At 57.5% G+C, this 24,084-nt stretch overlaps 4 protein-coding genes across 11 annotated transcripts in view; 1 reads left to right on the forward strand and 3 right to left on the reverse strand.

Annotated features, from left to right (window-relative positions):
* Window positions 1-428: 428 nt before the first annotated feature.
* On the forward strand, window positions 429-10,568 carry PCBP4 (poly(rC) binding protein 4). Of its 4 annotated transcripts, none has more exons than XM_032649058.1 (13): window positions 429-610; window positions 6,672-6,816; window positions 7,011-7,034; window positions 7,157-7,189; window positions 7,408-7,524; window positions 7,753-7,884; window positions 8,039-8,167; window positions 8,415-8,489; window positions 8,639-8,683; window positions 8,759-8,822; window positions 8,944-8,999; window positions 9,089-9,258; window positions 9,890-10,567. In XM_032649058.1, the coding sequence occupies exons 2-13, from the start codon at window positions 6,736-6,738 to the stop codon at window positions 9,954-9,956; spliced, it is 993 nt and encodes a 330-aa protein (XP_032504949.1). In that variant the 5' UTR covers window positions 429-610; window positions 6,672-6,735; the 3' UTR covers window positions 9,957-10,567. The 4 variants fall into 4 exon arrangements, with proteins under 4 accessions (XP_032504949.1, XP_032504950.1, XP_032504946.1 ...); XM_032649059.1 differs by having other exon boundaries at window positions 8,947-8,999; XM_032649055.1 differs by having other exon boundaries at window positions 430-610; window positions 9,693-10,567.
* Window positions 9,933-19,411, reverse strand: GPR62 (G protein-coupled receptor 62). 5 transcript variants are annotated; one of them, XM_032649063.1, is made up of 4 exons: window positions 19,276-19,411; window positions 14,215-14,354; window positions 12,508-12,635; window positions 9,933-12,405 (listed from the first exon to the last, which is right to left on the reverse strand). In XM_032649063.1, the coding sequence occupies exon 4, from the start codon at window positions 12,383-12,385 to the stop codon at window positions 11,294-11,296; it is 1,092 nt and encodes a 363-aa protein (XP_032504954.1). In that variant the 5' UTR covers window positions 12,386-12,405; window positions 12,508-12,635; window positions 14,215-14,354; window positions 19,276-19,411; the 3' UTR covers window positions 9,933-11,293. The 5 variants fall into 5 exon arrangements, with proteins under 5 accessions (XP_032504954.1, XP_032504953.1, XP_032504951.1 ...); XM_032649061.1 differs by having other exon boundaries at window positions 10,521-12,410; XM_032649062.1 differs by lacking the exon at window positions 12,508-12,635.
* PARP3 (poly(ADP-ribose) polymerase family member 3) lies at window positions 18,522-24,032 on the reverse strand. The gene is given in 14 exon segments (XM_032648878.1): window positions 18,522-18,834; window positions 19,276-19,431; window positions 20,611-20,788; window positions 21,034-21,120; window positions 21,330-21,479; window positions 21,716-21,942; window positions 22,095-22,128; window positions 22,252-22,373; window positions 22,545-22,610; window positions 22,613-22,750; window positions 22,990-23,119; window positions 23,496-23,563; window positions 23,566-23,677; window positions 24,015-24,032. Coding segments are annotated over 14 exon segments (1,656 nt in total). The 3' UTR covers window positions 18,522-18,664.
* The window catches only part of IQCF2 (IQ motif containing F2), a 42,574-nt gene continuing 37,011 nt past the window's right edge, over window positions 18,522-24,084 (reverse strand). Inside the window, exons 8-15 of the mRNA XM_032649068.1 lie at window positions 23,496-23,677; window positions 22,994-23,119; window positions 21,716-21,942; window positions 21,034-21,479; window positions 20,611-20,788; window positions 19,843-19,933; window positions 19,276-19,431; window positions 18,522-18,834 (exon numbers count right to left, since the gene is read on the reverse strand). The gene's annotated coding sequence lies outside the window, so the exon portion shown is untranslated. The remainder of the gene's footprint in view (window positions 18,835-19,275; window positions 19,432-19,842; window positions 19,934-20,610; window positions 20,789-21,033; window positions 21,480-21,715; window positions 21,943-22,993; window positions 23,120-23,495; window positions 23,678-24,084) is intronic.

Here is a 24,084-nt window from a genome sequence, read left to right on the forward strand (position 1 = left end):
GGAGGGTCGAAACTTGAGCTCCGAGGGACCCGAGCCGGAGCGGGGCAGCGCGGGCGCTGGCGGCGGGGCCGAGGCCGAGATGAGGGTGCAGAGAGCTCGGCAGAGTCACCGGGCGGGCGGCCCGGGACGGAAGGACCGGCTGGCCGATAGCGAAGGGACTGGGAGCGGGGCGCAGGCGCGGGTGGCGCGGGAAGGACCGTGGCTGGGACCGCGCTTCAGGCCGGACCAACCCCCTCGCCCCCCACTCCCGGGGGCTGGAGGAGCCGCCCGGGTAGGGTCGCCCCAGCCCTCCCGGAAGCGGCCGCCGCTCGGGGCGCACCGCGGCGCGCGGGGCGGGGCGGGCGGCTGCGGCACTGGGGCGGCTGGGGCGGGCCCGCCGCGCTGTAATCGGATCCGGGGAGGGGGCGGGGAGGGGCCGGGCCGGGCGGGCCGGGGGTGGGGGGGGGCGCGGAGCCGGGCTCCGGGCCGGCCGGGCTCCGCGCCTGTCAAACCCCTCATTGTTCGCAGCTGATGTCACTCGCAGTTGTGAGCGGCCGCCTCTCCCGGGGACAATGTGGGACTGAGCGGCCCAGCCGCCGCGCCGCCACCGCCGCAGGACAGCCCCAGCGAGGTAGGGCGCGGGCCGGGCGGGGCACCGCGGGCCGCGAAGTTTGGGGGTTCGGCCAGGGGCGGGGAGCCCGCGCCTGAGTCCACAGACTGGGGTCGCGGGTTTGGGAGACTGGGAGACTGCGAGGAACACGTTCCCTGTCCCACACGGGCCCAGGCCTGCACAGGTGGGGGGCGCTGGTCTGCTAGAGGAGCCCCCAGTACCAGGGAGGGGTTTCCTGGACCTGAGACCCCAGATTTGAGGCCCTCATCCCACCTGCTCTTTCTGTCCTTTGGACCTGCTCTTCTCTCGACCTCCTGCCCTGGGTTCTGGTTCTGCTCCATCTCTGTCCCCATCTGCCATTCCCCTGCAGTTCCTGGCTCAGCACACACCCCTTCCCATTCTCTGCAGTCCTTGAGGGCGCCAGACACAGACCTCCAGGCCAGGGGTGTGTGGAAATGACAGTTGGGGGCTCGGAGTGGTCCCTTGTGCCCTGTGGCTCTTTAGCCCCTCAGCTCTGACCTAGCTTCTTAGCTGGAGTCCTGGGAGGTGCGGGGGCTCTGGCTAGTCACTTCAGCCTGGCCCTGGAGCCTGCTTCACCAGGAGAGGGAGGTGCCCGCCTCCTCAGTCCCATATCCCAGGCCCGCCATCTTGGGACCTGTAGCACCCAGTGCCCCGCCCGACTCCAGCACCCTGGGGAGTGGTCTTCAAGGGGATGCACCCAGGGCCAGGTGCGTTCCCTCCTTCCAGAATGTGGGCTCTTAGTTCCCACCAAGCGCAGGATGATCACCTTCACGCTGGACCAATAGAGCATGTGTCTCCAGGGGTTCCTCTTCTCCTACAAAGAGTTCTTAGACCCCCGGTGACTCCCCAGGACCTTAAACCTCAACTGCAGCCTTCACTCTTTCCTGGGGTTACCCTCACTGCTTCAGAGCCAGCACCTGGGACCCTATCCTTTTCCCATCTGAAGGTCCCCTAGCCCCTCCGGGCCCTGGAACCCCCTCAACCTCCAAGGCGCCCCCATCCCAGCCCCCACCCCCCAGCCTTCATCAGCATGCAGGCTCAGGCTGCCCAAACACAAGGGGATTGTTCTTCTTGCATGCTCAGGGTGGGGGGCTGGGAGCAGGCGGCCCACACACCCTGGCAGGCCCAGGCCACAGGGAGGCTGGCTTTGCCCCGCCCTGTGTCCCCAGACAGGCTCTGCCCACCCTCCCTACTCCCATCACTGCCCCCCTCCAGCCTCCATCCCCATTGCCTAGTGGCGCTGACCTCTTGAGGAAAGAGCTCTGAGCTGCACAGGTGGACCCGGGGATTCTGCCAGCTCTGCCAGTTGCCTCTCATTCTCATGTAGCCTTACAGACAAGCCCCTTCCTCTCTGGGCCTCAGGTTCCCCTCTGATGAGGCCCTTCCAGCTATGACAGTCCGAGCCCGATTTTGTGAAACCTATGCCACACCACAGTTCTTCCTTCAGCCCCCCCTTTGCCATGGGGAAACCCACTCAGGGCCTCCAGAAGTCTCAAAGTGCAAATCCCCCACCCCAGTGATAATGCCTGGGGAGCCCCTAGACCCAGAGACACAGCAGGAGCAGGGGCTGGGGGTGCTAAGGAATGGGAACTGGGAACCCTGTCCAGGCAGATCCTGACTCTCGCATGGGGCTGGTCCCCTGAGCCCTGGGTCTTCTCACCCCACTGTCACTGCTTCTCTGGGATTCTTAGCCCCATCGCTGGTCTCTAATGCCTCTGGGCCCTGTGAGCCCTTTCTTCTCCCTGCACACTGAGCCTGGTACTGGCTCCTGCCCTCCTGGGGGAGCTTCTGCCCTCCTGGAACTCTGTGTAGTGGAAAGGCAGGCTCTGAAATGCCCAAATGGGGCTTTTTTGAGTTGTAGGCATCTTGGAGGGGCAGAGAGGCCTGAGTGATAACATATGACTTGGAAGGTTGGGGAGGGCTTCATAGAGGAGGCAGCATCTGAGAAGGATTTGGACAGAGTGGGGAGGATGGGCATTTCAAGCTAGGATAAGCCTGGGCAAAGGCCCAGAGGCCTGGTGGTGCTAGGCGTGTTTTGCAGTCTGGTGTGTGTGGGGGATGGGGTAGAGATGAGACAAGAGAAGTTGGCAGAGACCAGATCATGAAGGGCCTTGAGTGCCCATCTATGGAGATCAGGCTTTATTCATTGGGCATTGGGGAGCCAAGGATGGCTGTTGAGCAGCAGAGTGACCCAGTCTATAGCATGGAGAATGGAAGCTAGAGACTTTTCTCAATTTGGGTGAGACAGTGAGGGGATGTGTACCAGTGCATGGGGCTGTACCATGAAGTTGCACCCTTTCTCCTGGACTCCAGTCTGGGCCTGGGCCTGCCTTGGTTTCCCTAGGCTGTGAGGACTCTTGAGGGGTTGCCTAATGATGCTCTAAGGAGGCTGTAGCATTTCTGGCACCAGCCAGCTTGTCAGAGCTTCCCGTCTCTGCCTAGTACTGAGTCTACAGGACAGTTCTAGGTCAAGGAACCAGAGGCTGGAGCTCACAGACCCCAGACTGCTCCCCTCCAGGCCCCTCCTCCCCCAACTCTCCCATAAAGTAGGTATGAATGGCCATCCTGGGAGGCTGTAAGGCTGAGAGGCTGGGCATATGGATCCAAGGATGCTGGGGCAATTCTTCTGGAGGCCTAGTTAATCAGAAAGGGTGAGCATGCCCAGAGAAATGGGCAGGGGAGTCAGGATCCCTCAGTGCTGATCCCCTCCGGCCCCAGGGTCCACTCCCCCCACCCCATCCCCACCATGCCCTGCTTCGCCTGATGCCCTGAGCCATTCTCCAGCATCACTGGGTGTGGCCAGCATGGCTGCTTTTGGAGAGGAATAGAAGGAGGTTGTTAGCTTGGGGACCGTTGGGGGATGTAAGGTGGGGAATGAACTTGGAGACTGGACCCTTCTCTCTCTTCCCAGCCCAGGTGGGTCTATAAGCCCTAGTTGGTCCAGACACTCTAGCTATTAGAGCCAAGGGAATCCCCCAAGGGGCGGGCCAGTCCACTTGAGTTGCTTGGCCCCAGGAGCCTTCCCCTCCCCCGGATTGTTCTTGCTCCAGAACAAAGCCAGGGTGGACACTTGATCCCTGCGTGTGGGGGGGAGCTGGCTAAGCCCCCAGCCCTTTGATTGGGCAGCTGTCATGAGAGAGAGAGACAGCTGGGGGGGAGGGGCAGGAAGGGGCAGCCGCCATTGCTTACACAGCTGTCACCCCCCCCCCCCCCCCCCCGCCCCCTCCAGCCTGAGTGGCAGGAAGCCAGAGACAGAAGGAGTGGGCACTGGATCTGGGGAGGGGGTCTGGGGAGAAGAAGGGAACGCCCGAGGTCAGAGGCCTGGTCTGAGCTTGGTATGTCCTGCCAGGGAGCCCTGCTGACCAGAGGGAGCTGGGTACCCCCAGAGGTGAGCTGGAGGTCAGTGTGGCATGACGCGTGGCTGCCATGTGGGTGGCCCAGCAGGGACCTAGGGCCCACCAAGCTGGAGCAGCAAGCAACTCCCTAGAGCCCCTGTAAGGGTAGAAGGGGAGCCAAGTAGGGCTGCTTGTCCTTAGGGCTCCTAGGAGAATAATTAGAGAGACCTGTATCAAGACCCCTTGTTCTCCCCTAAAGAGAGGAAAGACCTTGAGGGTCTATCAAAACAGGAAGGACACAGAGAGACCAGCCACTCCCCTCCCCCACCCCCTTCCTGCAAACACACACACACATAGCACAGGTAGGTAAACTGAGGTCTAGGTCAGGTGCAGGCCTGGCCAAGGTCACCCATTGAATTGGGGCAGTGGGGCTCTGTTGTAAACCCAGGTATCTTTTTCAGGGCAGGAGGCCTAGTTCTGGCCACATCCCAACCCTTCTGCCCTATTTTCCCAGGAGCCTTTGCCCACAAAAGTTGATGTGCAAATGGTATGGGGACAATGTCGGGTATCCCGTCAGTTACCACCCCAAAGAGGTCCCTGAGCCCCAGAAAGTTCCGGAGCTTAAGATGTGGCTCTGGACAAGTACAGTCCTTTCCAAACACAACCCATGTCTACCAACCAAGCAGGGGTCTGAGAGACTACTAAAGCCTGCTCCCCACCTTTGAAGAGCTGCCCCTGTCCCCCCTGGAAGAGGACAGACAGACCCAAACAGGACAGCCAGACAGAGGAAGCAGACAGGCCCTCACACTAGCAGGCAGGGCCCTGCTAGTCCCACCAGGCCCCACCCCTCTGTGACCTTGGGCAGGTTACAGACCCTCTCTAGGCACCAGGCTCCCCTTCTGTTTGGTGAATTCATCTGTTCAGATAACCAGCGTGTTCTAAGTAACTTCTCCGGCCTGGCTCTGGGAACACAAGGAGAGGGTGGCAGCCTTGGCTCCTGCTCTAAGGGGCTCCCAGGCTGGCCAGGGCAACAGAAAATAAGCACGTCATCACGAGTGCTTTGCTGGGGGAACTGCCGGCAGCTGGGGGAATGTTAGCAAGGGCAGCCAGCATGAGTCTGGCCAGGATGCTCACAGAGCACAGGCCCTGCATCCACTGTTGACCTCTGACCTCTGGAGAGCCGATGGACAGAACTCAAGCGGAGGAAGGAGCAGGTGCTGGGGAGGCAACAGTTACTGGGTGTTTGGGGAGTCAGGGTTGTCACCCCCGTGGTACAGATGAAGAAATAAAGATCTCAGGCCATACAGTGGCTTCCAGAGACAGCCAGGCTGGGAGCCCCACCCCGCCTCCTCCATGCCCACGCTCAGGCTAGCAAGGGGGTTCTGAAGAGGGCACTGAACAGAGCTCCACACCCTTGAACCTCGAGTCAGGATAGGGCAGGGGGCTGAGGAGGAAGGTGCCCAGGGGTCTCTGGGGTGCTCGAGCTCAGCACACTCATCCCCCCCACCCTTCCCAGGCAGTAGGAATTCATAGGGTTAGGGCTTGTTCTTGGCTCAGACTTGGCACCAGTTGGTCCCCTCCCTGTTTTCCTGCTCGGGTTCTGGTTCCCCAGTGAGCTTCCCATCAAGGCAGAGCCTTGGCGGGCGGAAGACAGCCGCTGGAGGAGAGGGATTTCCAAGCAGGATTAAGGTTCAGGATTAAGTTGGGGCATGAAAAGGGGTCGGGTGGGGAGGGCTGGCGGCTGGGCTAATCCCAGCAGCTAATCTCCAGCTCCTCCTTCTTCCATCAGTTAACGGCCTTGACATTCCCCAGCCCCCCAATCCCTTTCTTACCCATCACCCAGTTCCAAGGGGGAAGCAGTCCCTCCATTTTATGGGTGAGAACACTGAGACTCAAGAGTCCAAGTGATTTGTTTCTGGTACAGTAGAAAGTGCTCCAAGCTGGGAACATGGCCAGCCCGGACACTTCTAACCTCCTCAGCACATAGGAGAGGGCTCAGAAAACCACCGTGCACACGGCTGGTCCCCAGACCCCACCGCCACCCCCACCCCCAGTGCTGAATGAACCTCGCTCACAGCTGTCCGCAGGAGCCTCTGCTTTAGTGACTTCTAGTGGACAGATGCAGCCCACCTTCCTGGAGCCTCACTACCTTCACTTCTGCCCACCTTTCAAGACCTCCCATGGCTCCCATGGCTGCTCCGGCTCCCTCTCCAGCTGCTCCTCCAGGCTCTAGCCAGCAGGGGCTCTGGTCCCTGGACACAAGTGCCTCCCATTTGAAGTAACGTTTCGATTTTAACCCAACCTTCAAGGGCCAATCGACAAGGGTCCCCTCTTCCAAGAGGTCAGGTAGGAGGCTCCCTCTCTGGACTCCCATAGTTAATTCTCCTGACGTACGAGGGGAAGGGAAGAATACTTGTGGAAACTGGGTGCCTATCACATATGCACCTATCTCATTTTAATTCTCATAACTCTGGGGACTGGATTGGGTATCCCCTTCTTACAGATGGGAAGCTGAGGCTCAGAAGGGTTAAATATGTCAGCCAGGCTTACACAGCTAGTGAGCTGCACACAGCAAACTGGTCAATGTGACACTTGAAACTTGTGGTCCACGCTGTCTCTCTGCTCTGGAAGTTTATCTAGCTTGGCTCTGGGGTTCCCATGTAAGGGCAAGGGACCTGAAAGAAAGCTGAGCTCTTCTCTAACCCATCTCCCACTGCCCCCCGCAGAGCCGGCCAGGCCACAGCGTGGACGCACTCCCAGGCGGCCTCGGCCCCAGCCCCGCCTGACAGGATGAGCGGCTCAGATGCGGGGCTGGAGGAGGAGCCAGAGCTCAGCATCACCCTCACACTGCGGATGCTGATGCATGGGAAAGTACGTGCTTGTGGGGGAGTGCTTCGCTGTGGCTCAGGAGGGGGCAAAGTGCAAGGCGAGGCAAGACCTGGTCCTCCAGGAGGGAGTTTGATCTTGGGTATCCTGTCTCCTGCAGAGCCCCTGCCTAAAGTAGGGGCAAGCGCTAGGCCTGGGGTATTGGTACCCTGCTGACTCCACTCTTGTCTTGTTTGCAGGAAGTGGGCAGCATAATTGGGAAGGTAGGTACCTCGTTCTGTTCTGTATGTCCCCTTCAACCTGAGACCTCAGTCCAGGAAAGGAATCAACGGCTGCTTGGCCTAAGAGCCATTCTCTATTTTGCCTCCTATTTTGTCTCCTGCAGAAAGGAGAGACTGTAAAGCGAATCCGGGAACAGGTGAGGACGGAGTTTGGGAGAGGAGCCCAGGGCACCTGGTTTGGAGGGGAGGGGAGATGCCTGCCTCACCTTGTCCCTGAATCCACCATCTGGGATGACCAGTGAGTGCCCCTAGAAGGTGGCCGTTTCCAGCCTTGGCTGGGGCCTGGTGAGTGGAGGGGCAGGCAAGTTCTTGGCCAGGAAGCAGAGAAGGAGCCCCGCTTGTCCTGCACCCACAGAGCAGCGCCCGGATCACCATCTCTGAGGGCTCCTGCCCTGAGCGCATCACCACCATCACCGGATCTACAGCAGCCGTCTTCCATGCAGTCTCCATGATTGCCTTCAAGCTGGATGAGGTCTGTGGCTGTCTGAGGGGCTGGGGGCCACAGGTGGTTCCCCGAGAGGAACAGGACTCTGACTCCACAGAGTGGCTACGGGTGGGACAGAAGGCCAAGCTGAGGGCAGGGTTCTCTCATTGGAGTGGGACGCGGGCAGGCTTCCCTCCTTCATCCCCCAGCAAGAAGGTGCTCCAGGGGAGGGGGAGCAGTAGGGGCATGCACGGCCAACCCAGTCTTCCTGCCCAGGACCTCTGCGCTGCTCCTGCAAACGGGGGGAATGTCTCCAGACCTCCAGTGACCCTGCGCCTTGTCATCCCTGCAAGCCAGTGTGGCTCGCTGATTGGGAAGGCTGGCACCAAGATCAAGGAGATCCGAGAGGTGAGGGGAAGAGGTACCACCCCAAGAGAGTCTTACCCTTCAGTTTCGAGGGGAGACCTGGGCTTACAGCTTCCTGTCCTGTGGGGAGCTCCGAGCCTAGGCATGCTCTGGGTTATGGGAGCAGCTGAAAGTGGCCCCCGTTCTCTGCTTGCAGACTACAGGTGCCCAGGTGCAGGTGGCAGGGGACCTGCTCCCCAACTCCACAGAGCGTGCTGTCACCGTCTCTGGGGTGCCTGATGCCATCATCTTGTGTGTGCGCCAGATCTGTGCTGTCATCCTGGAGGTGCTGCCCTGGGGCAGGGAGAGAGGGCAGGGGATGGGCCCTGGGCCTGCCTTGTCAGGCCCTCAAGTCCCACGTGACACCAGGTGGGGATAGAGTGGGGCTGCAGGGATGGATGTGAGAAGCTCCAGGATGTCGGCCTGCATTTACCTGGGGGTTATAGAGAGGGCCTTGAGAACACAGGGCCCTTGGGGAGGTCAGGGAGGGCCTGAGAAGGTCCTGATAGAGCCTCCCCTTTTGTGCCTTCCAGTCCCCACCCAAAGGAGCCACTATCCCATATCATCCAAGCCTCTCCTTAGGTACTGTCCTTCTCTCCACCAACCAGGTGAGGGGGAACAGCAGGAGGGGTGGGATGTGTTACTGGGGAAGGGGATGGAAGAAGGAATTGGGGGTCCAGGGAGAGGTGGGGAGGGGTGACTCTGGCCAAACTGCCCTGATCACAGTAACCCCCTTTTACCCACTTTGTCCCCACAGGGCTTCTCCGTCCAGGGTCAGTATGGGGCTGTGACCTCAGCTGAGGTGAGTGACCGCAGCCCAAGGCACCCCTTCCCGAACTGAGCCTCCTCTGACTCCTGACCCCTCTTCTTGGCACAGGTCACCAAGCTCCAGCAGCTCTCGGGCCACGCAGTCCCCTTCGCCTCACCCAGCATGGTGCCAGGTGAGCAGTCCCTGCAGAAGGAAGCAGGGGCAGATCCCAAGGGGCCAGGTAGCCCCTCTGGAAAGGACATGGGGAGGCAGCAAAGGTCCAGACTCACACCCAATCCCTCTTCTCCCCCCAGCAGGACTGGATCCTGGCACACAGACCAGCTCACAGGAGTTCTTGGTTCCCAACGACGTGAGCACGGGATGGGGTAGTTTGAGGGTGGGTCGGGGGGCCTGGGGCGCCTGGGCCTCACCTAGGGTTGAATTCCACCCTCTCTCCAGCTGATTGGCTGCGTGATTGGGCGCCAGGGCAGCAAGATCAGTGAGATCCGGCAGATGTCAGGGGCACATATCAAGATCGGGAACCAAGCAGAGGGCGCTGGTGAGCGGCACGTGACCATCACTGGTTCACCAGTGTCCATCGCCCTGGCCCAGTACCTCATCACTGCCTGGTGAGTGTGGGGTGGGGTATCACAGGTCATGGGACTTTTGTGCCTGAGAAAGGCACAGGTCGGGTGGGGAGAGCTGACCTCCCTTCTCCTGGGCCTGTCCTCTGCCTCCCCTAACCTTGCCACACTTGTTCAGTGTTGCCCCATCTTCCCCATACATCTGTCCCCCATGTCCTGTTTCTCCAACCCTGTCTCTTTTCCCTGGGTCTTCAGCCTCCCCATTTCTCACCTTACCCAATGCTATATTTACTTGTCCTTTCTTCCCGTCCACGCTCTTCCAACCTTTCCCATCTTCTCCTCAAACACACCCACCCCAGGTCATTGTTCTCAAGTCCTCTCTATTTTTCATCTAATCTCACCCCTTATATTTGCCCTCATTGCCTCCTTTCTCACCCCTGACCTTCCCTTTCATCTTCCCTCTCTATCCCTCTTTCCAGTCTAGAAACGGCCAAGTCTACCTCTGGGGGGACACCCGGCTCGGCCCCCACAGACCTGCCTGCCCCCTTCTCGCCACCCCTGACGGCCCTGCCCACCGCTCCCCCAGGCCTGCTGGGCACGCCCTATGCCATCTCCCTCTCCAACTTCATCGGCCTCAAGCCTGTACCCTTCTTGGCTCTACCACCTGCCTCCCCAGGGCCACCGCCGGGCTTGGCGGCCTACACTGCCAAGATGGCAGCGGCCAATGGGAGCAAGAAAGCTGAGCGGCAGAAATTCTCCCCCTACTGAGGCCAGCTGAGGCACAGGCACGGGAGCAGGCAGGACTGCCGGCAGGGGGCTGCCTCCACTATCTGCCCAAGGAGACTCCACCCCGGCGGGGGGGTCCCAAACGCCGCTAATGCCCAGACGCATGGATGCACCCCCCGACCCTGCCCCGGTCTGTGGGAGTTCCTGCTCTCGGAGTGGGGGCTGTTTTTGGCCCAGAGTTCTGGGAGCTGCAGCAGCCCCAGGGTAGGGGTCTTGATCCTCTCTAGCTCTGTGCTTGGATGCAGGGAGCATCCTAAGTGCCCCCACTTTGCGGGGGTCACTCATGCACTCCCCATCCCTCAGGGCTTCCCTGCCTCCTGTCCCCCTGTGGGGATCAGGGAGGAGGCCTGGGGGCGGCTGGGGGCCATGCTTCTCTCCCCACCTCCCTTCAGATTCCTGCTGCTTCCACTGATACCCTTTTGACTGGAATGGACTGGCTGGGCTTGGCAGAGGGGGCACTGCCAGGCAGCTGGGGGAGTGGCATGGGGGCAGGGGCCGAGTTCTCAGCAGCAGACACTCTGTACAGTTTTTTCAATTCCTGTTTTTGAATAAATATTCTGAGAGACCAGGAAGCTGTGAAACACTGTGGGTATTGGCAAAACCTCCAGAAAACGGGTATAGCTGAGACCCCAGAGGACCCCCATCTGTGACTCCATCAGCCCCAGCTGGGCCTCGCCCCTTCCACATGCCAGTTCTGGGGCTTCAGGGCTCTTTGGGGGGTCATGTTGTCCAGCCTCCTGCCTCTGGCACCAAAGCGATCCAGTTGTTTTCTGGGCATTTTTAGAAGCTGATGGAGGAGTTCCAGTAGTTTTGTCCAGCCTCTCCTTGGTGCAGATGTGCAGGACGTCTTTCTGAATGTCCCTTCACTGGTTCCTCCTGCTGTGGCTGTAACCCAGACCCTGCCCTACTTGGCCCATTCCCTTTGGCTGTGAGCCATTAGGGCCCTCTGTGATCCTGCCCACCTCTGCTTCTTCCTTGGCCTGGGGATCATCCATGAGTGTCCTGATCACCCAAGCTGGAGGAGCCCTTAGAGATGGTCCAGGGTACAGATGGGAAAACTGATACCTAGTGAAGGGTAGGTCTGTGTACAAGGCCATGCAGAGTTGGGCCCAGAACTCAGGATTCCTAGCTCCCAGAAGCCTCTGGGCCTCACTTGGCTGCAGGTTCCCTTTCTCCCATTCCAGAGCCAGAAGTGCAGGCAGGCTACCTGCCATAAGCTGTGCTGGAGGCTGGATGGGCCCTTTGTGATACCACCCTGCTTTCTCCAGTCCCGGCTCACCTTGGGAGACATCTCTCACGTGGCCTCTGGCATGCTCAGGCTCTCCCTTCCTGCCAAATCCCGGGCTTGTTCTGGTGCCTCAGAAGGGCCTAGGACAGGGCCCTCTGGAGGTCTATGGAGGTGCTGCAGGAGGGCCCGCGGGTGCCAGGCCCGCGAAGTGCAGGCCCGCGGGGGCCGGGGTAGCGCTCGTCGGGCAAGACGGCCCAGCGTCCGGCGTACAGGGCGCTGCAGCAGGCCGTACAGGAAGGGGTGAGCTGCGAAGGCCGAGTAGGCTACCCAGGTGACGGCCCCCTCCACCGCGGCGGCCTGGGCAGCGGGCGCTAAGCACGCACAGCCGTAAGGCAGCCAGCAGGCTGCGAACTGGCCCACGGCCAGCGCCGGGGCCAGGGCTGCTTTGCCCCAGGGCGGGCGAGGCCGAAGGGGCGGCAAAATGGAGAGGCGGCTGTCCAGAGAGTCGGAGCGCGGCCGGGACCCGCGCGCGGGCCGCGGGGGCCGCAGGGCAGCGCGGCGCGCCACGAGGAAGATGCCGCCGTACGCTCCGAGCAGCAGGAGGGCGGGCAGCGCGAAGGCCAGCAGCGCCCAGAGCGGCCGGAAGGGCTCGAGGCCCCCTGCCAGGACAGAGCAGCGAGCCGGGGCAGGGGGCGGTGCGGGCGGCGGCCCGAGCAAGGAGAGCGCGCCCAGCAGCCCCGCCGCCGCCCACACGGCGGTGAGCACAAGGGTGGGCGGAGGCCGCGCGCCGGGCCGCAGCGGGTGCACTATGAGGCGGTAGCGCGCCAGGCCGAGCGCCGCCACGCCGAGCGTACAGGCGGGCAGCAGCGCCGCCGAGAGGAAGCGTGCCGCGCGGCAGGGCGCGGGGCCCAGGCGCACGCGGCCCAGCCCCGGCGGCGGAGCGGCCAGCAGGCCCAGCGGCATGATGGAGCCGGCAGCCAGCAGGTCCACTACGCACAGGTGCACGAGGTAGAGCGCGTCGCGTAGTCCCGGCGTGCGCAGCACCACAACCAGCAGTGCGCCGTTGCCCAGCAGTGCTGCCGCCTCCACGACAGCCGCCAGGATCAACCCCATCGAGGCTGCGACTTCTGGTGCGTTCAGCCCTGTGGCGTTGGCCATTCGAGCGCTCAGGCTTCACCCTGTGCTGGGATGCAGAGAGCGAAATGGAGCTTCCCCCGCCTGACCCTCGCCACCCCCGGCCCCATTCCCATCACCCGTCCGTTGCTCCTCTAGCCTCTCACCTCACAGGCTGCCCAGGTGCTGGCTCAGACACCCAGGCTGCCATTCTCTTGGGGGCTTGGCCGGCCCCATGGAAGTGTGCAAGGCTGGGACTGTGGTTCTCTCCTCCACCCCAGCAACTCAGCCCCTGCTGGAGATGGTACTGGCTGTCACTTTGATGCTGCCCTTTGGAGATACACAGAGCTGGCAAGGGAGGGGCAGGGCCTGGCACCGGCCCCCTGGGTCCTAGCAGCTGCCAGCTGGAGGCTGAAGGCTGTGCTGTGGAAGTGCTGTGGGTGCTTCGGGAGGGGGGCCCAGAGCAGGCACAGGCTGGAGTGAGATTCAGGACATTAGAGTGTGGGCTTTGGAGTCAGCCACGTCCTATTCTGCCTTTTCCAGGGGTGGGAAGTGCCTCCCCCCACATCTGCTGTCTTCCGCCATCCCCATCAGTGGGGTTAATCGGATCATTCAGCCTTTGTACTGAGGGGAAACTGAGGTACCAGTGAGACAAAAGCTGGAGCTGGGAGACCCCTAGGTACCCTCTGGTCCTCAGGAGGGCTAGTTCTCTAGGTAAAGTGAGGGGAAAAGCACAGGACTTGGCACATAGTAGGTTGCTTAGCTGGTATTAGCTTGGCACAGAATAGGTGCTTCAAGACACTGTGGAATTAATGAGAGGAACCCTTAGGGAGCAACTGCTGTTTGTTTTGTTTTGTTTTTGCTGTTAGGAAACAAGTCCCCTTCTGCTAAGCACACTCTGAGTTTTCTTTAGGAAGCCACCTCTCCGCAACTCAGGACATGTGGTTTGGGTGAGCAAGACCCTCACCTTTCATATCACATTCCTGACTAGGCATGAAACCCAGTCCTGGCCAGTCAGTGTGTTGCACCCCCCACCACCAAGGTATTGGCTCAGGGAAAGCCATGTGACTCCAATGGGGCATATGCCCCCCAGGTGGTGTCACCCAGTCCCATGGCAAAACCCCATGTATACCCTGATGGCTTGCCTTTGTGTCTGAAGCTCCTTCCTCTCCCTTGAACCCCAGTCTTGGGGGTTCTTCAACATCACCCCCAGTACAGGGTCAACTGGGCATCTCAAAAGTCCTATGCCCCAAAACAGGACTTGACTTATGACCCCCCCACCCCAATCTGCTCCACAGAGTCTTCCCCCCTTAGTAAATGCCATCTCAGAAGTTTCCATTGACACTTCCCTTTCCTCCACGCACCACATCCAATCCATCAATGTGTCTGAATCCAGCCATTTCTCACCACCACTACCATGCTCCCAGCCACTATCACCCCTCACCTGGACCATTTCAGATCTGTCCTGGCCTCCGCTTCTGCACCTTGTGCTGGTCATTTGTCTGTTTGCCCTTAGATCCATTCCCATCTTCCACAGCACTGCTCTGCCTTCTAAGAAACTGATTTCCCAGGCTCCTTTGTCATTTGGTTTTTGGGTAAATTCAGCCAATGGAAGTTACCAGCAGAAGGCTGGAGGGTGGCAGGAGGGAAGAAGCCAGGGTATTTTCCCTTTCATGCTCAGCCTGGATCTACCTCTGGATCTGCCTCTGTGGAGGACATTCTCTCTCCATAGCCCTGGCTCCCTTCAGGCAGTCCCCTCTGGGGTTCTGGTGCCTGCTGGGTGACCCTGGCCTCTGGGCATTGGAATACCATCATTCTTCCAGGCTAAGAGTGGTAGCAACTTCCTGCTGTTGCTAATCCCAGGGTTGACTTACCAGCCCCTTTGGTAGTTCAATTCCTTCCCTGTATCAAATTCCTCTTGTCTGGAATACATAGAGTGATTTCTCTTTTGTTGATTGGATCTTGACTGACACCATAGATCCACTCTCTACACAGCTGGCTGAAGTGGATCCCTCTAAAGACAAATGAGATTAGGTCATGATCCTGCACTCATCCTTCCACGAACTTCCCATCATCAAAATAGAATCTCACTTCCTCTTTGCTGAGATGGCCTTCTCCCCACCTCTCTGACCTCACCTGCCTTCTCCTTGCCTCCCATACTTCCAGCCGTACAGTCTTCATGCTTGTCCTCCCACATGTCAAACTGGTTTCCACCTCAGGATCTTTGCATGTGCTGTTTCCTCTGTCAGAACACCCTTGCCCCAGATCTCTCCATGGCTTGCTTCCTCACCTAATTCAGGTCTCTGCCTTCAATGACCACCTTTTCTAGAATTGTTCCACTTTCCCATCGCTACTCCTTTAACCCTGCTTTATTTTTCTTCCTGGTACTTTTCCTACCTGATATTGTATTTCATATCTATGCACATACTTGTTTAGATCCTGTTTTATTAGAATGCAAGCCCCTTGAGAGCAGGGACCTTGTCTGTGTCTTGCTTGTGCCTGTGCCCCTAGAACCCCTCATAGGCACGCAGTCCGCATCAGCACAGATCTGGGTGGCAGACAACAGGGCATGAACCTCTGGATTTGAGTCACCTGTTGCTGGAATTCGAAGGGCCCCGGTCCAATTCTCTATTATTCAGATGAGAAAACTGGTGCTCAGAAAGGGAAGGAATGTGTTCTGGATTACACAGCCAAGTTATACCTGGAAACCAGGTCGCCTGCTTCCTAAGTTCTGTCCACACAGGCACCACTTCCTGTACTTGACCACAACTTGAATGTGGGCATTTGCCTCCAGGAGGTGAAGCTGGATTCTTGAGGTCTTGGTTCAGAAGAAGGAGAGAGCATTGGCTTTCTCACTGCCCAGTTAGGCCTGCAGGCCTGGGGCAGCCTCCAAGCCACCAAGGTCTGGGGAGGGCTCAGCAGGGCCAGGTGGGAAAGCAAATGAGAACAGGGGACTGGGGAAGGCAATAGGGAGGGATGGGGACTATGGTGGGTTGGAGAGTGCATGCTCCCTGCAAAATCATTCAACTAAATTAGCAATTAAAACACTTTGGGAGGGACTTCCCTGGTGGTGCAGTGGTTAGGAATCTGCCTGCCAATGCAGGGGACACGGGTTCGAGCCCTGGTCTGGGAAGATCCCACATGCCGTGAAGCAACAAAGCCCATGCGCCCACAAATACTGAGCCTGCGCTCTAGAGCCCATGAGCCACAACAACTAACTACTGACCCCGCATGCCACAACTACTGAAGCCCGCGCGCCTAGAGCCCATACTTCGCAACAAGAGAAGCCACCACAGTGAGGGGCATGCATGCTGCAACGAAGAGTAGCCCCCACTCGCTGCAACTAGAGAAAGCCTGTGTGCAGCAACAAAGACCCAATGCAGCCAAAAATAAATTAATTAAATAAATAAATTAAAAACAAAACAAGGGCTTCTCTGGTGGTGCAGTGGTTGAGAATCCGCCTGCCATTGCAGGGGATATGGGTTCAAGCCCTGGTCCAGGAAGATCCCACATGCTGTGGAGCAACTAAGCCCATGTGCCACAACTACTGAGTCCGCACACCACAACTACTGAGCCTGTGTGCCAAAACTACCGAAGCCCGCGCGCCTAGAGCCCGTGCTCCACAACAAGAGAAGCCACCGCAATGAGAAGGCCGCTCACCACAACAAAAAGTAGCCCCCGCTCACCGCAACTAAAGAAAGCCCGCGTGCAGCAATGAAGACCCAATGCAGCCAAAAATAAATAAAATAAATTTATTAAAAACAAAAAAAATACTTTGCGACCTCCCTGGCGGTCCAGTGGTTAAGACTACCTGCTTCCACTGCAGGGGGTGCGGGTTTGATCCCTGGCTGGGGAAGATCCTGCATGCTGCGCGGCCAAAAAAAAAAAACCACACACACACAAAGCATTTTGTAGTTCATCTGTTTTTTTTTTTTGGTTTTTTTCCAAAGAAATGCAGGAAGGATAAACCAGAAACTACAGCAGGTGGATGGGCATGGAGTGAGAGGGCTAGGAGAACACTCTTCTGAGCATAGATTTGGATAGATTGGACTTTTGAGGACCATGTTAATGCTCTACATGTTGAAAAAAATAAATCAACAAAGATGAGAAAAACCCTAAAAGTGAATATAAATAGAAGCAAATGAACCTACCAGCATTTCAAATGAATAGTATAACCACACTGAAGGGAAATAAATAACTAATCCAAGTAACATTTGAACCTGTGTTCAAATTGTTGCTTTGACCATTGACCCTCAGTCTAAAGACAAAAAGATAATCTTGAATGATTCAGTAAATCTTGAGCTCTAATTAGAAAGTTTGTTTTTCACAATGGTATTGGGTGTAGCAATTCTGAAACTGCTTTTTGTGTGGGATTGAGCAAATAAGTAAATATACTGATGTTGATGAGAACCAAAGTTCTGACAGTTGGAGAAGGGAGTAAAATTATGGATATGGGGAAGAATGGAAAGACCATATGGTGTTGGATTGGAATTGGAGAAACAGACACAGATAGATGTGTTTATTTACATATATATATTTCCTAGCCCTCTTTGCTACTGGGACTGAAAAGCAATGACACCCAGTACCAAAGAGCATACCTACTGCCCAGATCTTGGATTCTAAATACCATTTCCTGCTCTAGGGAACCAGGGCTCCTTGGAGAAATGGCTGATTCTAGGTTTGTGCAAGATGAGCCTGGAACATCGTGTGATACCAGAACATAAGGAAGTGCTCATAAAATGATGTAGACACAGGAGTCAGCTTAAAGGACCTTCTGCTGGCCAAAGCTGGGACAATTTGAGGATCAAAATAATAACAGTAATGGATTATAACCCATTGCATAAAATAGGAACCCACAAATCCATACTGATAATAAACAAAGGGGGCTATTTTTAATAAATATAGAAGAAATGATGGAATTAAATTATTTAACTATCATTTGCAACCATCTTAGCAAAAATCGATTCAAGTCATCGATTTCAGGTAAAAATCATCATTGGATTTTAAAGCTAGTGGGTGAAAGTTGTGAGGAATGGAACATTTACACCGCAAACTATTTCCCTACAGATTACTGATTAATTAAAAATGGGGGAAATGGGAACTTCCCAGTGGAGAAACCTGGTGGACACGACCTTGAGCAACCAAATTTACATCACCAAGAATAGGACATGTCCCTCCTCAAACAGTGCACCGAGGACACAGCATTCATGTAATGTTCCTGCCCAAACTGCAATGCCTGAATCTAATCACTGCAAAACATCAGACAAACCCGAACTGAGAGACAGTCTATAAAACAACTGGCCTGTACTCTTCAGTAGTGTCAAGAGTGTCAAAGTTATGAAGGAAAAAAAAAAAGGCTGAAGAATGGTTTCAGATGAAAGGAGACCAAAGAGACATGACAACTAAATATGGTGTGTGACACTGCACTGGACCCTGACCTGCTGTCTAGCATCTGCACCCCTTGTTTGTGGACAGAGTAGCCTGGGATGATAACTAGCATTCCTTTCATGACAGCAGAGCTGCACCCTTTGCAGATATTCTCAATTCATTTATGATATTCACATAGAAGACACACATGGGTGTTTGGTGCCAAGACACAAGGAATGCTTGATTTTCCTGGCCACATCTGGGCTAAAGGACAGAATCACCAGGTGGGTCCCCACATGACCAACAGTTCTGAGTTGATGGAGAGGGTCCCTTTTGGAGGCTCAATGATCAGAGGAGGCCAGTCGTTGCAGTGACCAATGTAGACTGACCAGGGTGGGTGGGAGTGTGTGTACAACCCATGTCCTCCGTGTGAGTGGTCACTCCCTGGAGTGAGGCTGGAACTGCTATGTGGTGTGGTGGGTCACTGTGGAGAGCAAGGAGGCCCAGGCCTGGTGCAGCTTTGGCACAGACAAGCAGAGGTCAGGGGGGTGAGCCAATACAATGTGCACTTGCCTGTGCATGTCTGAAGTTCACCCCACCTCGGTGATCACACCTCTCTTGGATGGACAGTCTGGGCCAGGGTGGATGGCCCGGGTGGTTGTGGGACCCACCCACTCTCAGCCTGTGCCCCTCTAACTACACAGGCTTGAATAGGCTGCTGTATCCGTGTCCCAGTAATAATGCCAATCCATCACACTCATCACCTTAGGAGGTGAGACTGAGGCCACAGCCATGCCAGGACCAACAAGGATTAGAGGGAGAGGGGATCACTGTCTGGACACAGGAGGGAGATTTGAGAGCAAGAAGGGGTGATATGGGGCCACCAGGGATGGGAGGAAGATTGAGGATGATGGTCTAGCTCCTGGAGGTGAACGGGAGGCGGGTCGGGCAGACAGCTCAGAGGCGAACCTCCAGCAGGTAGCATAGGCGGCACTGACTCTCCTGGTAGATGAGATACTCGCTCTGGAAGAAGCTGGAGCTGCTGAACTCTGGGCAGGGCATGGGCTGGCCCTGGGGCACCACCACTCGCTGGCCATCCAGCTCTAGCTTGGTGTCCTGGGTTGGAACTGCAGGGCACAGCAAGGGCTATGAATGACCCAAGGGTCACTGGTCCTTGGCTTTACCGGTAAGTCCTACCCCCTGTGCTCTCTACTTCTACCACAGGGAGTGCCCACTCATTCCCACCTTGCCAAACTCCAAACTGCTGCATAGGCTGGGCCTTCTGCCTGGAATCTCCTCCCCCATTTCTCTGCCTGGGAAATGCCTGCTCATCTTTCAATGCTCAGTCAACGACACCTCTTCTTTGAAGCTCTCCTGGCTGCCCAGGAAAGATTTGTTGAATCAGTGAATGTTTGTTGAATGATAAAGTGAATGACTGCATTGAAGAATCCTACTTCTTTTCGTCCTTCCTCACAAGCCCCTTCCTTGCTCACCTCCTCCCTGAAAGCATCGTGCTCCATCTCAGCCTCACCTCTATCCTTATGCCTGTCCAGCTTCATAGGACTCACCAGGCTCTGTGTGGCCACGGGTAATGACACTGTCGAAGCCAGGGGGTGGCTGCTTCAAGCTGGGCTCATAGACGGCGATGCGGTACTCTCTGCCCACTGCCACCTCACCCAGGAACATGTAGCCAATGTCATGGGCCCCGCAGGACATGCCAGTAACTGGGGGACACAGGGAGGCTCAGGGTAGGCAGGCCGGCTCTCTGCCTGACTCCCTGGGCTCCTCTCTGCTGCATTGTTATCTCCTTTGGCTTTGCTGCCCTGGCCCAGAAAAGTACCCATCTTTCTTCCATCCTTCCTCCAACCATTTCTCCAGGCCCCTTGTCCTGGCTGTGCTCCCTCCTCCCTCTCTCCTCCATTGCTCAACTCCCAGAGTCCAGGCGTCTGCCACCCTCACCAAGGTCAGTAATGGCCTTCCAGTGACCATATCTGGGGTGGGGGGTTTTCAGGCCTGCTCTACTGATTTTGCCATGGCATCCTTCACCCTCTACCCTGAGACCCCCTTGCAGTGCTCTCCTGAGGCCACCCTCCACTTCTTCTTAGGCTCCTCTTCCCTCCTTGGCCTTGAGCAACCTTCAGCTCCATCTGCACTTGGATGAATCCTCCGACCTTGGTCTCTTGAGTGGTGGAGGGCAGTGGTCTCCAATAATGAGGTCAACCTGGGCTGAGAAGCCAGTAGGGGCAGGTCACCTCAGTGAGGACACCCCTGGACAGAGACTTGGGGGTCATTAGAGACACCCTCGACCCTTTCCCACAATGCTGCCCATCCCACCTCCCACATACTCCTCTCATGGATTCTCTCCTCCACCTCCATCGCCCTGGGCTGGGGGCCCATCACATTTGGCCTGGATGGGAACACAGCCTCCCTGCAGCCTCTGGCCTTTGCCACCCTCCCAACGGCTGCAGCCACGTTCAACTGTACTCCCCATCACTTTCTGAATAAGGCTCCCTTGATCCTCCTGGGCCCCCAAGCCCCACACCCACACTAGGCATTTGCTCTAAGCTTTGTCATCAGGCCGTGCCTGGAGGTGGTGACCTGCTGCAGCCTCCCAGGCTTTGTGCCACTCCCTGGCTGCTTTACCTTGAAGGCTCCTCTTTCACCCCCTCCCAGGTCAGGTTCGCACACTCATCCCACCTGCATCACCTTCTCCAGGAAGCTGTCGCTGACCAGCAGATGCCTCCTTTGAGTCCCCCAACCCCCAGGATGCCCCACAGAGCTCTCTAGTCAGTAACTATCCGAGGGGTCCTCTCTGGATCCACTGCAGGTGGGACAAGTAATGGGCCCCAAGCTCCTTAGTGTCCCCATACCCACTCAGGGCTTGGCTCTGAGGGATACCTCACCATTGCCATCTGACTTGCTGTTCTCCAAGGCAAAGTAGATGCCTTTGCCAACACGGCCACCAGAATGTGGCATGATGCGAAGCCCTCTGGTGAGGATGGCGGCCACCACAGCCATGTTGGTGCCGTGTCACAGTAGCTTCCGATTACCCAGCTTGTCGTGGGCCTGGAACTGATCTCCCTAGCGGGGGAGATGGGAACCGGGAGAGTCATGCCACCCAAGCTCAGGTGTTTCTGTCTGCCATCAGAGGGTATGACCAAGGCCAAGGGTTACCTAGTCACTCACATACTCATGCACACATGCACAAGACCTAGGCCTGGTGGAAACTGGTCAGAGTTTCTCAGCCAACTCACTAAAGGGAAGATAAGCCAAGGTCATCTCCCTAAGGGACAAGGTAGTGATGGTGGGGAGGGAATCTTCCTCACCTCCCCTTCTCGGTTCACTGTCCAACTATGTTGAAGTGCAGGGCAACTGTACTTGCTGCCAGTCTTTTCCAAGCAGGGATGTATCACCTGCGGGGAGAGAAAAAACTGGGTGCCAAAAGCAAGAAATGTATCGACTAACCTCCACTTGTCCCCTGCAGTCCCAGAGCTCTCCTCAGGCCCTGGAGACACAGCGAGAGAAGGCCCTAGGAAAGGGATTCTTCTGGGCACCTGGAGGGCAGACAGGCAAAGGGCCAGTGCCCACTGCTAGCTCGGCTCCTCTGTGGGGACCGGCCCACCTTGTACTCAGGCGCCTTTGGGTCCAGCAGCTGGAGCTGGCACTTGAGGAGCTGGTAATCTCGGTCCAGTGGGTGTGGCACCTCCTCCACTTTCTTTGTCTCCTCGGGGGCTGCCTACAGGGTCTGGGCCAGCTCGATGTCTGCCAGCACCTAAGGGGATGGGCACTGGCAGCTTGTGTCCCCTTGACCCTGGGCCTCCCCTCCCCCTCCCACATAAATAGGACCATGGCCACCCCACCTTATTCAGCCCCACCCCATCTATCTGTCTGTCCTTCCCCTCCCCTGTCCTTCGGCCTGCCCATCGCAGTCAATCTATCTGTCCCCCATCTCCCTTGCCCCATCTATCTGTTTGGTAACCCCACTGCCTGCAACCTGCCAACCCTCACCAGCAGCATATACTTCTTGGCCTGCAGAAGTTCCGGGGAGTTGATGGGTGGGGGCTGGCTACGGCCGAAGTTGTGAAGAATGATGGTGTAGAAGTGGGAGGACAGCTCCTCCAGGCTGAGACCACGATCTGCGGGGGCTTTCAGGGCCGCCTCCACTGCTTCCAAGGCCTCCAAACCCCGGGAAATCTGCTGCTTGCTCAACTTCCCCAGGGGCATCTTCTTCACATCTGGGGAGATGGGGATAGTGGGGAGTCAGGCCCACAGCCCTGCCACCCCCAGACCCCTGCTACCCTTCCTGGCTCCTCCCCCCTCCCCCAGGTTCATGATAGCCATGGCATTCTTTTTTTTTTTTTTTTTTTGCGGTACGCAGGCCTCTCACTGTTGTGGTCTCTCCTGTTGCGGGGCACAGGCTCCGGACGCGCAGGCTCAGTGGCCATGGCTCACGGGCTCAGCTGCTCCGCGGCATGTGGGATCTTCCCGGACCGGGGCACAAACCCGTGTCCCCTGCATAGGCAGGAGGACTCTCAATCACTGCGCCACCAGGGAAGCCCAGCCATGGCATTCTTGAACATGTCCTTGCTGAAGATGTTGGTGATGAGCTTCTGTGTGGCTGCGTCCAGGGAGCAGGGCTGCACTTGCTGAACCACGAACCACGGTCCTCACTGGGCCTCCGTCTACCAAGGGGTAGAGGGCCCACGTGGGCAGGAGCAGCTGGGCAGGGCACCTGCACCTAGAGCAGGGCCTGGCCAGACCGAGGCCAGAGAGGAAGGCCTGTGCCTGAGGGTATACAGCTGGGCAGTGGCTGTCCCTTCCCTCAGCCCAGGCCCACCCTCCCTCTCTGGCCACTTCACCTTCACCATGGCTTCCTGGGCCTCATCCTCTCTCTGTACTTCATAAGTGTATACTTGCTGGGGTGGGCCACAAAGTGGTCCCGCTCTGCCCAGCTGTTCTTGGTCTTGTCCCGAAACTTCTTTTCAAAGTCCTTCTGTGCATCCTCCAGTGACATGAAGCGGCTGAGTTTTGACTGGCCCACCTCTCCCGGCAAGCAACAGCTTTCAGAGGTGTGCCTACCACAGTGCCCACCGTAAATGTTTGCTGGCCTCTACTGTGCAGGCCCTGTGCCGAGCGCCCCTGGATGTCAGAGGTGGGGCAGGGCACAGTCAGAGGCTGTGGCCTTTTGGCCTGAGTAAGCTGTGGGGACCCCGGGAAGCAGGGGCCATGTGTTGAGCAGGGAGAGGTGGGGAGGATGCGGGCACAGGGTGGGTGGGTGGTACTCACCGCGCGCCCCCAGCGGTTCCAGCAGATAAAGCAGTCACCTTCTTCCAGCAGCTGGATGATGTCGAACTTGTTGTTGTTGCTCCCAGTGTTGGTCTGGTTCAGGGTACAGTCGTAGTCTTCATGCACCTGTGGCCAGAGTGGGTGTGCGGAGGGCAGGCTGGCTACGGCCGCCCCTGGGTGGGATGGGGTACCTGGCTGCACACTGACAGGAATCACACTGCACTGGGGTGTCAGAGGAGGCCCTGTCTGGGAACTCTGCCTTAAGTGTCGTTGGGGGAAGACCGAGAAGCTCAGGGGCCTGTCCTGGGGTCTGAAGAGCAGACATGACCCACCTGGATCTGATGGAATATAGCCCTGCCTGAACTTTGGGGTCTTGGAAGAACACAGTTTACTTGGGAGCCTTGAGCTATTTGGCCAGAGCCAAGGGGGAGGGGAGGAGGTCTGAGTGTATTTGTACCCAAGAGGGAGCAGGCACTGGGACTGGCTGGGGACTACAGCTTACCTGGGTCCCAGAGTTGCAGCTGAGTGGGCACAGGGGGTCCACTTAGGCTATGCGCTTCTCTGTGGGTGGAGGGCCTTGGCAGTGGAGTGGAAACTGTCCTCCTCTTGCGCACCCTGACGCCCCTTCTTCTTCTCAGAACCCTCATGCTGTACCTGGGGCTTGCGCTTTGGGCCATGGCTGTTCTAGGGCACAGAGGGGGCCCTCAGGTATCCGTGACCTTTGCGTCCCACCTGGCTGGCACAGCACTAACTTGCCCCACCCTGAGATTGCCCTTTGGTAACCTCCCTCTGCCTCCATTTCCCCACTCCCGGTCCCTGACCAAAACCAGCTCTCTGCACCCCAGATACACCCCTTTCTCCAGTCACCAGGGCCAGGCCAGGCCCCTGTCCAGTCTGCCCAGTCTGGCCAAGGAAGAGGGGCTCTCCACCCTCTATGGCTCTTTTGTGTGTTCTGAGGTTGAAGGGAAAGTGAAAGGAGAATCTCCCCCCTCCCATTTCTGGGCTCCTCTCCCCAGAGCACTCTCTGCTCCTCCCCCATCTCAGCTAACTTGGATCTGGCATGGTTGCTGGGCTGAGTCACCCCAGCTATG

The sequence above is a fragment of the Phocoena sinus genome, chromosome 11 (assembly GCF_008692025.1).
Source record: "Phocoena sinus isolate mPhoSin1 chromosome 11, mPhoSin1.pri, whole genome shotgun sequence".
In the NCBI taxonomy this organism is placed as follows: Eukaryota; Metazoa; Chordata; class Mammalia; order Artiodactyla; family Phocoenidae; genus Phocoena; species Phocoena sinus.

Bases quoted from the DNA above. Each gene is read 5' to 3' on its own strand.
- PCBP4 (XM_032649055.1), top strand. From the start codon at position 6,736: ATGAGCGGCTCAGATGCGGGGCTGGAGGAGGAGCCAGAGCTCAGCATC. The intron at 8,684-8,758 runs GTGAGTGACCGC...TTCTTGGCACAG, and splicing joins GGGCTGTGACCTCAGCTGAG to GTCACCAAGCTCCAGCAGCT. The intron at 8,823-8,943 runs GTGAGCAGTCCC...TTCTCCCCCCAG, and splicing joins CTCACCCAGCATGGTGCCAG to CAGGACTGGATCCTGGCACA.
- GPR62 (XM_032649062.1), bottom strand. From the start codon at position 12,385: ATGGCCAACGCCACAGGGCTGAACGCACCAGAAGTCGCAGCCTCGATG.